At 40.9% G+C, this 16,407-nt stretch overlaps 1 protein-coding gene and 1 long non-coding RNA gene across 11 annotated transcripts in view; one reads left to right on the top strand and one right to left on the bottom strand.

Moving 5' to 3' along the window:
• EYA2 (EYA transcriptional coactivator and phosphatase 2) overlaps nt 1–16,407 on the bottom strand; it is a 124,058-nt gene that overhangs the window by 8,572 nt on the left and 99,079 nt on the right. For all 10 annotated transcript variants that reach the window (XM_054845726.1, XM_054845727.1, XM_054845723.1 and 7 more), the window contains 2 exons: nt 7,808–7,897; nt 1,041–1,099 (listed from right to left, as the gene is read on the bottom strand). In XM_054845726.1, the coding sequence (XP_054701701.1) occupies nt 1,041–1,099; nt 7,808–7,897 (149 nt within the window). The remainder of the gene's footprint in view (nt 1–1,040; nt 1,100–7,807; nt 7,898–16,407) is intronic.
• LOC129214299 (uncharacterized) lies at nt 1,932–6,503 on the top strand. Its single transcript, XR_008579654.1, has 3 exons — nt 1,932–2,058; nt 3,019–3,224; nt 6,366–6,503. It is a non-coding gene; the product is annotated as an uncharacterized LOC129214299 (long non-coding RNA).

Raw genomic sequence — 16,407 nt, 5'->3', positions numbered from 1 at the left:
TCAATGTACTTCAGTCAGCTCAGCTTCATTTCTCACATAGACGAGCCATGAGCAGCTGAGTCGTGTTTCTGAAACAACTGAAACCACTCGGGCAGGGGCTTTTCACAGGATTCAAGAGATGCTGTTAGCATACAGATTTTTTCATTCACTCAAACTAAATGCACTGATTGAGATAAAACCCCAATTAATGTTTTAGTCAATGACTGAACAAGTATCCAGACTCACCTGTTTACAGGCCACTGGAGCCAAAGGACCTAAATATATATGTGCCATTTCAGTGCATTGCAAAGCACAAACTAACATTTCAGTTACGGCAAAAGATCTTTCAAGTGTTCTCTGCAGAAGCAAAAGTCTCTTCCCTGAAACACTTCATTGTTTTTTGTGCTGTTTCCGCACCAATTTCTCATAATAACCAGCCATAAAAACCACAATTATAAAGCTCTATATGAGCTCTGCACATTTCATTGTGCCAATTACTGTGACTCTGCAGGCAACATTTTGGGAAAGGAAGATGTAATTGTACACAAGTAGTTTTTATGTACGTGATTTAACTTATACAGATGACGATGATGATGATAATAATGATGATGATGATGATGTTTTGGTACAAGTGTCTACTAGTGACAAGGCTCTGGCATGGCAAGGTCCACAATCCTCACTACTAAGCACGTTCATACAGATCGGGCAGTGGGAAACCTTTTAATCTGGTTTTGAAGCATTTTTGGCCACACCTGTGCCAACTGGCTGGTACATATCAGAAACTAGTGTCGTCTGACTGGAGTTCAACCTCATTTTAGATATATTTCCCAGAATGGTTCAAAGCTCAGTATAGCCCGGGCTTGACAGTAGGCACAGACATATTAATGTGAGAAAGGGGGCGCTCTGATTCTGTGTGCTTAATAAACGCAAACAGCATGGAGCCAGGAAGGGGAGAGGGCGCATGGCTGAGAATGTTATTTTACATCACTGACCAGCCCCCTGCTATGTTCAAACAGCTGGGGACTACCTGACCTGCAGCTTCCAGCCTGGAGATCCCGTACCTTAGATCTTGACCATTATCATCTGATGATACATCATCTATGTGGATCTGGTCACAGTCCTGATAAGTGTAGGAAAAAAAATACAGCAGTAAGTAGATGCTTTGAAAAAAATTTTGAAAGAATGTAATGAAAAATCACTTAAAGGGTAATATTACGGAGATAAAATCTTACATATTGCTAGTATTGTCTGGCATAATCTAGCCAGTTAATTGTTAGGAACAAGCACTTGCACAAAATATGAATAGGCAGAGTATGTGTGTGATCTGTTGTTATCTAAGGGCACAACAGCTTTTGAATAATGAAGTGAAACTCCTTCCTGTGCAGACAGGAGGGAGAGAGATGCTTGTGTTTTAGCCAGGAAAACTGTGTTTTTTAAACTTTATATGCATGATAAGGCAGAGATTTGGCAGCCTCTCCCCCTCTGAGAATAGTGCTTTGGACAGGAGGTGTATGCCCACATAATTACAAGGGGAGAAGATCCATCCCAAAGAAATTTCCAGAGACGCCTGTCCTGCTGGTGTTCTCCCAGTTTGTTCTGAGGGGGCTGAGCTTCCTTTGATGTGCAGGAAGCTAGGCTGAAGCACTGAAGGCTAATCCTTTCATAGGCCAGCCACAGACAGAGTTAAGGAATAACGTGTGTCAGTAATGAGGAAATCTATGCACAGGAAACTTAACCAGAATATATAATTGGAGCTCAGCCTGCATGAAGTATGTACTCTAGATCTTATCTTCCAAAATTCTTCATTGTTTGAATGGTGGAAGCCCTGCCTCAAAAATTTGAGAGATGTTATTTCTTTGGTTTCTTTCCTAGTCTTAGCGTTACGATTAGAAAGAGAAAAATCAAGAAGCTGCTCCCACCACCTTAAATCTCCTTTCTCCGTGATCCTTGCAGGAAGAACAAAACAGAAAGCCTTCAAGCTGATGAACGCTATCTTTTGTTCTGGTTCATTTTTCAACAGAGGCAAAAAAGCACTTGGTGCAACAGGACTCTAAGTCATAAAAACTGTAGCTAACCAAGGTACAGTTATTCTTCAGCACTTCAGTTTCTGTAAACCACAGAATTTGTCTTACCTTCCTTACAGAATTATGAGGTTTATGAATTAAAGTAGCCCCTTTCAAAAAAAGAAAATAAATTCCCAAACAAGTAACCAAACTTGGTATCAATGGCAAAATGTCACAGATAGTTCTTGTCCCTAATCATGAGATCTTCTGCAGAATTTATTTTAGATAAGTCTCCAAAAGACACGTGATTTTATCTTCTTCTCATCTCATCAGTCCTCTTATCAACCTATCACTGGGGTGTGTATTTTATAATTGGAGCCAAGCAGCTGAATAGCAGATCTCTGCTGGCACCTCTTGCTCCTCCACCACCATCATTTTTTAAGCCCCCCTCCCAATAGCTTTTGTGAGCCATGCTGGGATAATATTGATGCAGCCCACTCCATTTCAGTTGTGTGATGCAGGGCATTAAGTCAGGGGAAAGGTATTTGTGGAGAGATCTGTTTTTCTCATTTGTGAATGAATTGTTCTGTACACTGAAGTGTGACAACAGTAGCTATCACATTTCTAACTTAATAAAATACCATGACACTTGGTGAGACGCTACCTCATAGTCCACCGGCTGAGCCTATCGTGTTACTGGGTGAAACACAGGGAAGCTGGTTAAAGCAAGAATGTGGACCATGTTTTACTACTTGGTTACAAGACTAATTTTTCATTCTTGCAGAATTTCCTTGAAGTCTTAGTGAGCAGGGAATCAAGGCAGGATATCTGGGCTGCTGAAAAGAAGGTCCAGATTGTTCAAATGGAAGTCTGCAATAGACACATATCCTGGTTTTCACATCTGCTGATTTTTTAAAATTATACTCTAGGATATGATGTGTGGCACGTACAGACTGTAACTGAGTCAAATGTAAGACCTCAGTCAACCCTCGCAACTCTGGGAACTGAAGTGTTTTTACTGTTGTGGTATCTCTAGGTCAATCTGGGCTACACAACCTGCCTCTAGGTGGGAGTAGACCCTCGTACCCACATGTAAAGGAGCCTGGGCCAATGCAGCTTTGAAATACCACTGCAGGGTTGGAGAAAGCCTCTGCTGCCTCCTTGTGAAAAACAAGCTGTTCCTGAGGATGCATGGAGAAGCTCCTTCTGTTGTCACTTATGCTCCCTCTGAATACTCTCCAGGTATGTCTCGTGCACATATGAAAACAACTTACGAACGCACAGGTTGTCTATTTGTGTATCACAACTGCGTTAAGAGATTTTTAAACATCTCATGGATTCATTGATCAGTCGAGCATGCATCCCTCATTAGGCAGGAGGTTAACCGTTCCCAGAACACAAAACCTCCAGGGATGACTCTGAAAGGCAGTACCTTGTAAACATACTAATCCCCTTGTTTGTTAATTCCTCATCCCCTTGTCAGTCCTCACGTCCTTAATACCTGTTTTCCAGAGTGCTAGACAATATCTCCAGAGGGACTGGGGGTGGAAGGTATTATTCTTTAGCCAGCGTTGCACTGTGAACAAAAGGCGTCCGGGAGAAAAAGCACAACCCTGGAAAGCCCAGAATTCGTATTTTAATTTCACTTGATCTGTAACCTTGGGCAACTCCTTTTCTCCATGATTTCCCTAAAGGGGAACAGAGAGTGAGAACGCCTCCTTTCAAGTGAGTATTTGCTGATATATTCTGCAGTGTGATCAAAGCCCTTTGTACACAACACTTGTATGGCCTATACTTGCAGACCATAGAGATTTAATCTGCCTATACTGTTGCAACTGGAAGCAGAGATGATGCAGTCAACAGGCATGTGAGTGCTACATGAGTGGATGAATTAGTGTGGCAAAACCACACTTGTATGATTTCAATGTGTGCCTCAGCAAACACAGGCCTTGCTTGCCTGGGTTATGTTGCTGACAACCTGCAGAATGGGGCAATGCTTGCGTCACTGCATTCCCCGGAAGCGCTACACACTGGCTGCCCTTGTCAAGGTTTGGTGCCTTGATTCTTTGTTGCAAGGCATGCACACCACTAAGCTGTGCTTCACCAAGCATCAACCGCCCCTGCTGTCCTGAACCAGATGGAAAAAGGTCCAGCTTCTAAGCTGTACATCTGAAGGGTTAACTTGCTGACAGAGAATCCCTTTCTGTAAAAAGACCAAAAGTGTTTGGTAGGAGTCTAGGTCCAAGGCTTTTCCAGTCACCCACCTGCCCTGGCGACCAGTGATCAGCCTCCTACTATGCAATCAGCCTCAGTTTTGGGGTGACTGGAATGGGAAATCGGCCTCTCTACGAGGCGGCAGCACTGAGAGGATGGGGTGAAGCAGGTTATCTGAATGGATCTGCTGGTTTGCCTTTTCACGCATCCAAGATTCCCACTCCTGAGCACAGCAGCAAAAATGCATCCAGACAATGCATCCAGGAAACAGTTGCCTGAATCCCTTCTAGGTAAACCCTGAAAACACATAGAGCCCTGGCTAACAACAAAGTCTCAGAACCGTTTTTTGATAGAAACAAGAGAGTATTCCAGTTCAAGCTCCTCACTCAGACTTTGAAGTCAGTTTTTTGCTATGATGTGAAATCCTCACCAGACTAAGGAGGATCATACAAATGCTACTAAGGGCTGTGCAAACCTTGCTGTATCTATGGACAAATGTTTCATCCTTATCAGGCACTTTCTGGGAATGCTGCAGAAGGGCTTTATACCCTGGCAGCACCTTCTGCTCTGCACAGCACTGCAAAACTGCAGCCAGTAAAATAAACAATTCCCCTGTGCTAAAGTAAAGTAATAACTGATTTCCTTGTCCAACCTGCCTCTCTGGCAAGGATGGGTGACATTTCCTCCACTTCTCCCCCTGCCTCTACCTGTTAGGACCAAGGCCAGCCATGGTCTGGTTGGTTCAGACTGCTGAGCCCCGCAAAACGCCTGAACTTAGCTATCGACTTGTGCCAGAGAAAGGTTTTGCTATGTTTAGCATTATCTAGTAAGAGTACTCTTGCTTTGGTCTTGAATGGGGCAACTATCCTACTGCTTTCTCAGTTACAGCTTTTTTCACCCTGCCCCAACACAGAAGATGGTCAGAAATGGTTTCAGCCCTGTGTGGTTTTAGCTATTTTGTCTTGTACAGGCCAGTGTTATACCACATGATGGTGCTAATGTATATGGTAATGTCTGTGGGTCTAGAAATGAATCAGCTTCTGTGCTTGTATTTTATCAATTTCTTTTTTTATCATTCACTGCATTTTTTTTAAGCCTAACACTTGGTGACGTATGACCCTTAAATATCACTTTGCGAATATCCAAACCTGACTTTTATTTATCATCCTAAATAAAGGAGTGGGGTGGTTAATGAACAAAGATGGATGATTCTGTTGTTGCAAACTCCTCCAAACTGAAATGGCTTTTTTTTTGGAAAGTGAAGTTTTGTAAAGAACATTTACTTCTCTCAAATTCTTCCTCATCCTTCATTTTTTTTCATTGAAAAGGCTCAGCTAAAACCAAACCACCTTGGTTTGCTTTTGGTTTGACAAAGACTTTGGTTTGTTTCACTTACCAAGCATGTGTGAAAAGGGAAAACTGAAATTTTTCAGTAGAAAATGCTCTTCTCGTGCTACCTGGGCCACCCATCATCATTTAGAATGTTTAGCATTTTTAACTTAGTGCTGGACCTAAGATAAAATTGTCTCACAATGCTATCTCTTTGTTTCTGCTCTGGCTAACTGGAACACTGCTTGTTTTCAAACATTTTTAATGTTCTTCACAGTTTTGAGCCATCCAGGTCCAGCAGCAAGTTGCTCTCACCTTTAGGTGCCTATGTCCCTTTACACCCACTGGCAAGGCCATTAAAGCTACACAGGCTCACTCATTCAGCTGCCAACTTTGTGGTTCTCTATTTTTAGTAAAAGCAGGTAAGCTGATATGATAGCCTAGGAAATCAGCACAAATTGCTTCTATTTTCTCATGCAGCAACAAAACAGCACTAGTAACATGTTTTTATTTATCATCTTTGTAGCCCAAACTACTTAGAGACAACCTCCCTTAATATTTTGCTGAACAGATGTGTTCTGTAGCACCTGGCTCTTCCTATGTTGGAGATGGAGCCCAGGTATTTTGCAGAAGGTTTTGATTTCTATTTAGAGACACAGTGCTAAACTTTAGTTCGTCACTGGACTAGTTCATACTCAATTACATGGTCCTCCTGGAATGAGAGAGTACCATATCTGAGGGATTTCTATTTAGCTTTTGCTTCCCAAATGTCTAGAAACCACAAAATAAAAGAACACAATATACTAACTTTTTATAATTAAAAACTTTGCTCTACCACAGTGGCTGAAGAAGAACTCGAGAGGCCATGCAAGACAAAACTTATGTAAGGACTCTGCTTCCGGGAGCCAAAGCTGACTGATAAATGTGCAGAATTTGACTGAGGCCAGACAATTTGCTACTTCATGTCACATTTTAGAACAGTAAGTGAAAAAAACTCGTTTTAAAATTATTTGCTAGCTTGTATTCTTGCAAAAGTCTCAGTAGGCAGAGGCTTACTGGAGGGTGGCTTTGTGCAGGACACACAGCTTTGTTGCATCATGAGTTGAGAGCTGATGGGTGGAAAGTGGTAGTTGTGTATTAAACATTATCACTACTTATATAGTGCCCTGGACTCCCAAACAGCAGCTTTTTTTTCTTCTTTCCCCTAAGAAAAGGATTTTTTTCACTTTGCACTTTCCGTACCCTCATCGCCAACACCCTCTTTGAAAAAAGCTGAAAGAGGAAAAATCTGTCAGTTCAGATGCTACCCACTACTTGTCTTCGAAAGGAAATGAAAATTCTCAGCAAGTGAAACCTCAGTTTGTAAGGAGATAGGTGGCAGGAAAGGACGTACCTCCTGTGATGCAGAGGACCACAGTGCAATTAAGCAGTGAAGGAACCAGAAGCTCTTGAACTCATCGGGCACAGAAAAATTTCTCTCATTTCATCTGGCACAGAAACAAATTCTTCCTTTTTCAAGTGAAGAAAAATACCATAGAAGTCTGCCCAGGGATCCCAGATTTTTTTTCCTCTGAACACCTTCAAGCAGTACTCTGACTCCAAGGTGCCCACAGCACAAACCCATCTTACCCACTTTGCATGTGACTCATTCAGACTGTTTCTACTGATTGCAACGCAAACAACTTTTCATCAGTGCTGTACAGCTGTTTCTCAGCTGGTGACAGAATTCTGCTAGCATCCCTTGGCTTGAATTTTACCATGTATTTAAAATGATTTTTGCTTTGTATAAGTCATAGTCAAATCTAATCATGCCACAAACACAAAGAATTTTTCTTCTTGGTCTTTTACATTGAAACTCCCATAGTTTCACCCTGCAGTGTGCCTAAGCTTGAGAAGACCTCCTGCTCTGTCTGTGTGTGCAAACTCAGTGTCCTCAAAAACAGAGACCATTTTTTAAAACCTCATAGCTAACTGCTACCTGCCCCAGAGGATCTATGCTAATTTAGCTTAATATAATTATTAAATAGCAAATTTCAGGAGAAGGAGCAGCAATGTCCTCATTATTAGATTTAGTAAAACTGCCAAAAGCCATCATTGTTATTGCGTATTTAGAAAAAAAATTCCTTAACAAAATGAAGATGTCAAAGGGACACAGTAAAGTATGCTTCCAATAAGCCCATTTCTTTGAGATCAAAAATTAAAGTTTCTTAGCCAGAAAAATAAGTTTGTAAACCAGATGCAAATGATTAGAGAGATGTTAAATAAAATAAGCAGCTACATACCTCCAGGTCATTAAAGAACAGATGCGTATCTGCAAGGTTGAAGATCATTTCTTCCATCATAAGACCTATCCGCACAGACGTTGTAGTGTCCTGTTAGGGGAAAATCAAGGTTTTTTTCCATTCACTTTGATTTTCTTTTCCTTTTTTTGGGGGGAGGTGAGGGTGGGTGTGAGATCTTAGAGCAAACATAGGATCTACACATTCCTGTTTCTGAAGATATGTGCATTAATATAATTTTATTTCCCAAGTGTATGTTAACATGATTTTCCCATCCTTTCTTTTGCTTTTTTAGATAATCAAATTCTGTTCTTTGAAGGATGTCTGTGGCTCGCCTTGACCAATAATAGCCCACACAGTTCAGATGATATAACAAGAACCTTTAAACATCTGAAACTATATAAGAATTGCTTCAGTAAGTTAGACCAAGAATTGATTTCCAATAGCATCATTAGTGAATGGTCAGGGCATAGTTATGAGCAAGAGAGCACACGGAGGGCGATCCTTTCCTGACTCCATCCTTCACACCAGCTATATAAGGTCAGCATTATTCTCTTTTCATGTCAAACAGCAACCTGATGATCAAAATCTGAAAATAGAACCCAGGAACTCAAACATAAATTGAGTCTCTTTCTCTAAAGGGTGCAGTCCATGTGTCTCAGCATGCTTGGCTGAGATCTTTACCGCCACACTAACTGTGGTGATCAGCACAAAACAGGACAGAAAGGCAGACGCGTTGTTACCACATCAGAGCCCAGCGTGTGATACAGTACCTACTGTCCTCGGCAGCACACCTGCATCTGGGCAGGAGATGCAAGAGCACGCTACTGCAAAGCTCTTCCATCCCCACTAAAGCTGCCTACTTAACAGCATCAGCAGAGTTAAACCAATCCCATCCTACCATGCAACACCAATTATAGCACGATAAAATGCTTGTCTAAGTATGACAATTCCTGCTCAGGACAGAGCGTGCTCTGCAGTGGTATAAAGCATGCTTGCAGAGGCAGAACTGTAGCCATAATGGCAGTTATACCCAAATAACTACACTGATTTTAAAAAAAAAAAAAAAAGACAAAACAAGACAAGACACAGCACATTAAAACGCTAGATGGGTTCATCTATCATTCTAGTGTGTTAGAAATGGTGATGTGCATCCGATGCTCCTGTCTGCAAACAGTTTGCTCATCCTGCCATTTTCTTGTTATCAGCAGCCCCCTGCCTTGGCCAGATGTGGGTCTAACTCGGTCCTTCCCCGAGAGGGTCCCAAACTGCTTTTGAAAAGGGAAGGACAGGATGCAGGAGCTCTGGCTGTCTGCAGCATTTTTAGCACACATTCTTGTAACGATTAAGAGAAAGTGAAAATGCACATGCCAGCAGCTCTAAAATGGCTTCTATATGTTCTTAAGCACGTGTGAACTTTCTCACATCCAGATTCTACTCCCACCAACATCAGTGGCAAAACCTTAAGTAAATTCCCCTGGAGAAAGACTACACTACCTGCAGCTCTACTTCGGTGCTTTTAGTTGATTCATTTTAGAAAATTAATGATTTTCCCTACCCCTTGCTACTCAGCCAAGACACCACAACTACCTGTGAGAGGGCTGTCACTTCATTTCTTCGCCAAGTCAGCAAGTGCAAGCTTAAATCAGCCCAAGCTGACAGGGCTTGGCCAGAGAAGCCACCCACAGACAATCCTGTGTGGCAGAAGTGACTGACGCTTTTGGCTGGGCCATTTCCCTTTCTTCTGACTTAGAGGGCTATATTAACAGCTGACTGCATGTGCAGAGCAAATCTACTTGGTCGTCCAAGCCGCCCCTTGGATGGAGGATGGCGGCCGCAGGGCTCCTACAGCTCTTGGCTTACTGCTTGAAAGCTGCCCAATGGACACTGGATACAGCCTCTGCGGATCTGTTACTCTGAAATACAATCAACTGATCTGCTCTACCCAGCCTGGTGCACCGCAATATTAAATGAATCTCAGTCATTTTTCCATGTCTCGTGCATAAAGTTAACCACTCCTCCCATCCCCAAATGACTGACCTTGTTCCTAAACCCACAGCAAAAGCAGAGAAATGCACTGATGTAAACAAGGTTGCCAGCAGAACATTTTCTTATTCATTAAATACTTCAAAAACACAAGCAAAAATAATCTGTGGTTAATTTGATAAACACTCGTAGCTCAAAAGCATTGTGCCTGTTCAAACTAAACAACAGACAACTTGAAAAAAAAAAGTGCATTCCCACAACAGGCTTTTATTTGTAATTCATCTTCATTAGGACAGGGATCTCTCATCTTTATGTTTATGTGGGTGGTTTTCCTCCACTAAAGTTACAAGCCATGCTAAACCAGGGCAGATTTATATGTAGTCTTTGCTCTAATTTTCTGCAGATTTCTGTGGAGTCATGTTTTTGTATGACAGCACAGAAATGAATTAGTTGAGGAGCTCTAACACGGAGCACAATGTTTCGAGGATGCGTACATTTCAATCAACCTTTGTGGCAGATGCTGTTGACATGGATGGTGTATTACACACTAACCTAATTATTACGCATTCTTGGTGTAGTTCTCTTTAATTAGAGAAGAATGGCTGTGGTTTCAGCCATGTGTGTGACTCACAAGCATTGTGCCCATCTAAAGAAAAGCTCTGTCACTCATGTTTAAACATGCTTGTTGCTGTCCCAGAGAGAAGGGCACTTTCTCCTCTGGGCAAAAAGTAAACTTCAACAGACTTGCCTTGAACATGTCTCTAATTTTAAGCCTCAAACCTGCTCCCCTGATGAGGCACAGGGACACAGGCGTAATCAGGGCATCTGACTGTGGCTCCATACGAACAGCACTGAATCAAATTTTACTACCCAGGTGTAGTTACACGGGGGAACTGTTTTGAAGAAAATATGCTGCTAGGAAGAAATTATTTTGTAAAATAGTTTTTAATGAAGCAATTTATTTTTATACATTTCAAGGATCATTAGCCTTTAAAACTCTTTCAGGAAATCTCATTGGCTGGTGTCTGTCATTTATCCTCTAAGTTTTGTCTTTAGCTTTATTGGTATTAATCACTAATGGGGAGTAGGAAACATTTCCACAATGTATGAAGTTACCTTCTCTTAAACTAAACAATATGGAAATTAAACTGTAGATGAGAGGAAAAAAAAAAAATCTTTCTCTTGAGATAGAGAATATGATGGAATGAAAATAAAACAGAAAAATGCACTTTACCACCCAGAGGGGAAGTCATTTGGGGAAATGATTTGGCATCACTGCCTTCACAGTATGGACATTTCCTCTATAGCAAGGCATGCTTCCAAGTCTTAAAGAGGCTGATAAAGTTAAAAGGCAAATCAGCACTCCCAGTATGATATAGGTATCTAGAGGCATTAGGCCAGGGTTCTACTGGCAGTTATTTATTTGCATTACTGTAGCATCTAGAAGCACTAGTCCCAGACTTGAACCCCACTGTGCTAGAGGTTGTACCCACACAGAGGAAAGACACAGTTGCTACAGCTTTCAAGTATGAATAAACAGGAAAATCAGACTGATGGGAAAGCACCAAAATGAGATAGGTATATCAATCAACATGTTGTCCAAATTCTCTGCACATTGTGTAAATAATCTGAAAGAGAATAATTAAATTTATCCGAAGATGTTGATGTAGAGCTCTTCCTAAGCACAGAAATCCTGTACCACTAAAGGATATCTCTATGCTGCAGAGGATGCCCTGGTGGCCTGCTAATGCCTATGTTAGAGTAATGCAAGTTCAGCAGAGCAACATAAAGTTGTCACATTCACACTGATGATCCCTGCTAACACATCATTCCATAGGAAAAGTGCACCCTGGAGCCCTGGGAACAAGCTTCCTGGGTAACAGCTCTAGCCAATGTTTTCTGATGCATAAGAAGCCCAAGGAAGAATGGACCACAGACAGCTTGAAATCAAATTTCCTCCAGGAACCACTTTTTACAGTGAAAATAGATTAATCTAAAAACTCAACTCTGAGTGCTTGTTTAGTAACTTTAGAAGAGCAAGGGCCTACCCCTCTGCTAATCTACGAGTCATGCTTTCACAAACAAGGACAATGAGAGGCAGGGATAGAAAACAGGCAATAAACTCCTTTTGTAAATAAAACCTCCAGCACCACAGCGTATCCTTATATGCCTCATCTCCGTCATGCACCATTGTTGGGACCTCCTTCAGTGTCGAAATTAAACAGCCCCACAAATTACTTTTAGTGCTAACCTCTGGTGCTCTGACATGACAGACCAGGCACTCCGACCCTCCAACACACAGCTTTAACAGGCTTCTTCCCATCAGCTGGGGGAGATAAGCATCAGGGGAGCAGTGGTCATTTTGAAGTATTCATTCTCAAAGAGATTGATATTCCCCCTCCTCAATACACCCTTCACCCCCATTTTTAATGAACAGGAGTAGCAGTTTCACAACTACCCATTTCTGCTCAGTGCACATCTAAAGGAAACTGAGAGGTAAAAATCCCCCCCATTCCCTAATACTCCTTCATAAACAATAAAAGATCAAAACATACAAGGAGTAAGATAAGCTGCTTTTTAACATTTTGGATCAAAAATGCTTGCCCTAAAGAGCATCCTTGGGCATGTCTGTCTGCTGTTTCTGTCACAGCTGTGGCTTTCAGCTAAGGGCTGATGCGCTATTGCCTACTGCTAACAACGGCCACACCTTGTGAGCTAGATAATTTCCACTGTAAGTGAGGCACTGCTAACTCCCAGCTCCATATTTGCTTGTTTTGGGGTAATTTTGCTGCCTGTTCAGCAGATAGTCCTGCTAGAGGAAAACATGGGCAACAGAAACCTGTGGAACATGCTGCAGAGGAAGACAAAAATGTCCATTCACCAAGGTGAACATTTTCTTTCATATCCCAACGGCATGAGCTGACACATTTGCTCTGAATGTTGCTTTTATGTTGGCTAGTTGCATGCACTGTTCTTAATCCTTGAACTAGTTCTGTACATTTAAAGTGAATTGCATTTTAATATTACAATTTCAGTTCAGTTATGTCCTCCAAGCTAATAACACCTTGCCTAAAATTAATCTCTGTTTCTGTTTTCGTTTCCCTACTTTGAGTAGTAGGATGACAGAAAATAGCTAAAAATGGCTTGTTGAACAGCCTTCAGTCTGTCTCTGCCTAAAGAGAACTTCCACAAAAACTGGAGGTGAGCAAAGAACAAATATTCCCCTATTACAGTAGTGAGTTAAAGTGGGAAGTTAGGTCTGCTCACTCCATGTGAAACTCCAACTAGTCTGTATGTTAGCAAATGAAATGCAGAATATATAGGCATACCCAAATTAGCTTTAAGGTACTGAATGTGGGTACAAATAGCTGTAAGTACGTTGCAGCATGCACTATGTAAGTCCCCAGACCCTTTTTCAGGAGCCAACCTACACACAAGCTTGCATTGCCATACCTTCACTACTAAAGGTACTGGCATTACCTACACAAAAGCCCATGTGCATTGCAGCCACACAAATTGCACTGTCAGCATCTTCCCAAATGGCTCTATATTAAAACTTTCTTACCACAGCTCTCCTGAAACACTGAGATTGATTCTTCATAAACTGCTTATACTTGCCCTAGAGTACACATTAAAAAGACATGCATTTGTTAACACCTGCAGCTAGTACTAATCCAGTTGGCTGGATGTCCACAGCCAGCTCTTACCTATTGTACACTGTAATTTGAAAGGAAGAGAGAAGCAGACTTATCTCTGGCAATCTCTCAAGTGCAAGTCACTCTTGCCTCCGATCCTGGCTCCAAAGCCCATTCCAAGCCTCTGCCTTACAGGTACCCTGTTCAGACTTGCAGGCCATTAGCAAAGGGGCAAAGCTGGCTCCTTTGAGACGGATAACAAATCAGCTTGTTGTCTGACTCTGCTGCTATTTAGCAATGTGCCAATTAACCCGACATTCAAAATGTTAGGACAAAGTCATTCTGAGCATGGATCTTGGATTCAGATCTCTTCCCTCCTCCCCGCCCCCCCCCCGGCTTTAAAAAAAACAAAATAAAGCCCTAGTATTTAAAACTAATCAGACTCTTTACATGTCTGCCAAATACCTGTTTATGCCGTGAGCAAATAATTACTTTTCTACAAGGAAGAAAGTATTAATTAAGGGTATTCATCAGACTCCTATTCTATAGGGTTTATCTGCCACAGGTGTCAGCCAGAGGTGAGAGACGGATTAGTATACAATCAAGGGCTTTCTAAGTTAAATCTCCTCCTTGTGGTTAGCTGTTAATAATGAAGTTGTCACCAAAAGAAGGAATTTAATAGTTTTAATTGTGTTTAATTACTTGGAAACTCCTGGAAAATGAACTCACTTGGTTGTGGTATAAAATTAATAAATAATAACAACAACAATAATAATAATAAAAGATAAAAATGCCTGGACCATGCATTTCAAAAAGGTCTGTGAGAATAATCATTCTTTGGTTGTAACATTTTATACCTTGATCAGAATTTGAGACATGAACAAGGCTTTTCCATAATAATGGGAAATTAACCATGTGCATCAGTTCTAGTTCAAGTAAGTCCACATCTTTTTGAGGAAGAGAATATATTTAGCTTTTTTACTACACTTAAGTAGCTTAGCTTGCAATTTTATCTTTCAAATAGGTACAGGCTACAGCTAGACCTAGCTTCTCAGAGCTCTTCAAGTGAGAGACTGGGTATTTGTGAGAAAAATTGTTCTAAGTAACCAAAGTAGCTCAGGAACTGAAACCCATTTTCAGAAGTGACTGACTTAAGTGATCGCACTTCAAACTTTATAAAAAAAGATTGCCCTTTTTCAAATAGAATCACCCAGCTCTCTCTTTTCAGGCTTTAAATTTTTTTTCTCCGAAAGTGAAGACATATTGTTTTACCTAAAGATTGTTATATCCAAGTTTATTAGACAATCTACTAAATTTAAATTAATAGTATCTACAGCCATCACAGTGTGAAATGTCCATGCTAGACAGAAAGCAAGTATTAATTAATCCCTTTTCCTCAGATACCTTTTTTTATATTCACCATTAACGTGGCTTGAGAGGTACTTCTGAAGTATTGCTTATTATTTACCAAAGGACTTCCCTTTCTATTGGCATGTATCTGTTCAGAAGTGGCTGGGGACTACACCTTTGAAATGATTCTAATATGCAAATGGACATGTCAGTCACTAAATCCCCACATTCAAGAGCACAGAGAGGTTGAAAAGGTACTTCTCCCTCTCTAAATGAACTATGCTTAGGGACAAATGGTAATGACACTAATTTATCCAGTGTCTGAACCCACGAGTTCTGAAATAGATTCCAGTCCTGTGGGAATACTGTACTTAAATGCAGGTTAAAAGCTGGGCCGTGATGTTTGAGAACAAATGGAAATTATTTTTATTTAGTAATACAAAAGGTTCATGACCAAAAATCTCCAAATAATTTCTTTTTACTATGCAGGACATAAATGTCTAAAGAGGGAGTGGAATTTAAACCAAATACATCTTCATTCCCTTCCCCTCCTCATGGGAAAATCACTGTATTTCTATATGTAAGCCCTTGACAGCTCTGTGAAAGATACAAAACTCATGGAAAACTTGGTGGAAACACATCACAGTGTGTAATCCTCAGCACAACTGCGTATTTTGCACATGCAACTTCCCAACAAAAGCTATGTCCCTTTGTTTTTTTAAAACTATTTTTCCTTTAAAATCAAGTCACGACCGAACAATACTAGAAAGCAGGTTCTCTTTACTCATGCTTGCTTGACAGTCCAGCATTGTTTCTGATATATATTTTGTGTCAAAAATAATCCTTTAATACTTGCAAATGCCACACATGCACTTTGCTTCGAAAACCCTCTGCTCACCTAAGCTCTGGGACAAGAGGTTACATCTACACAAGCTCAGACCATCTCCCATGCCCGCCACCTAAGCTATTGTGGATCTGGTTTTGCCATTGCTGCTGCTGCTTCTCATCTACCAGGTACAGATGATGAACACAGATGCTTGCTCCCGAAATACACATTTGAAATAATCAAACGGCTGGAATTATTTACTCCCTTCTCTCCAATAATGAACTAATAATTGATATAGCAGCATGTCTAAAGTAACAGACTATTTTATTACCTGCAGTGATTGAATGCTTTTTTAATTTAACTTAAAAAGGCATTAAATACAAGGTTTAGCCTCCAGTGGGTAAAAAAATCTCCAACTTCCTCAGAAAATCCTTTCCAAATTGTATTCATCTTGACTTAATCCATGATCTACTGAGTGAATTAGGCTCTATTTGTTTTGAAAATCTATTTTATGGAGTTCCAAGGACTGTGTTTTCCTTAGGAAGGGCTTATTCTGCCTTTCTGACCAGGATGCCTGCTAGCAGCCCTCAGCATAGGCCTCTGCAGGTTTTTAACGTCCCAAGGTGCCCCACACATATGACTAACAAAATGTAAATAAACACAGCTGAGCCAGTAAGAAATTGGAAGGTTTTCTCATTAAAGAAATAAAATAAACAGATGTCCTTAAGCACTTTGGCTCATGTTTGTCAAAGGAATGGAAAACTCTCAGATGTTTGAACAGCAGTAGTGATATAAGTCCACATCTC

Source organism: Grus americana, chromosome 17 (assembly GCF_028858705.1).
Source record: "Grus americana isolate bGruAme1 chromosome 17, bGruAme1.mat, whole genome shotgun sequence".
Taxonomy (NCBI): Eukaryota; Metazoa; Chordata; class Aves; order Gruiformes; family Gruidae; genus Grus; species Grus americana.
The sequence above is the reverse complement of the archived record's forward strand: the minus strand, read 5'-3'. Positions and strand labels throughout refer to the sequence as shown.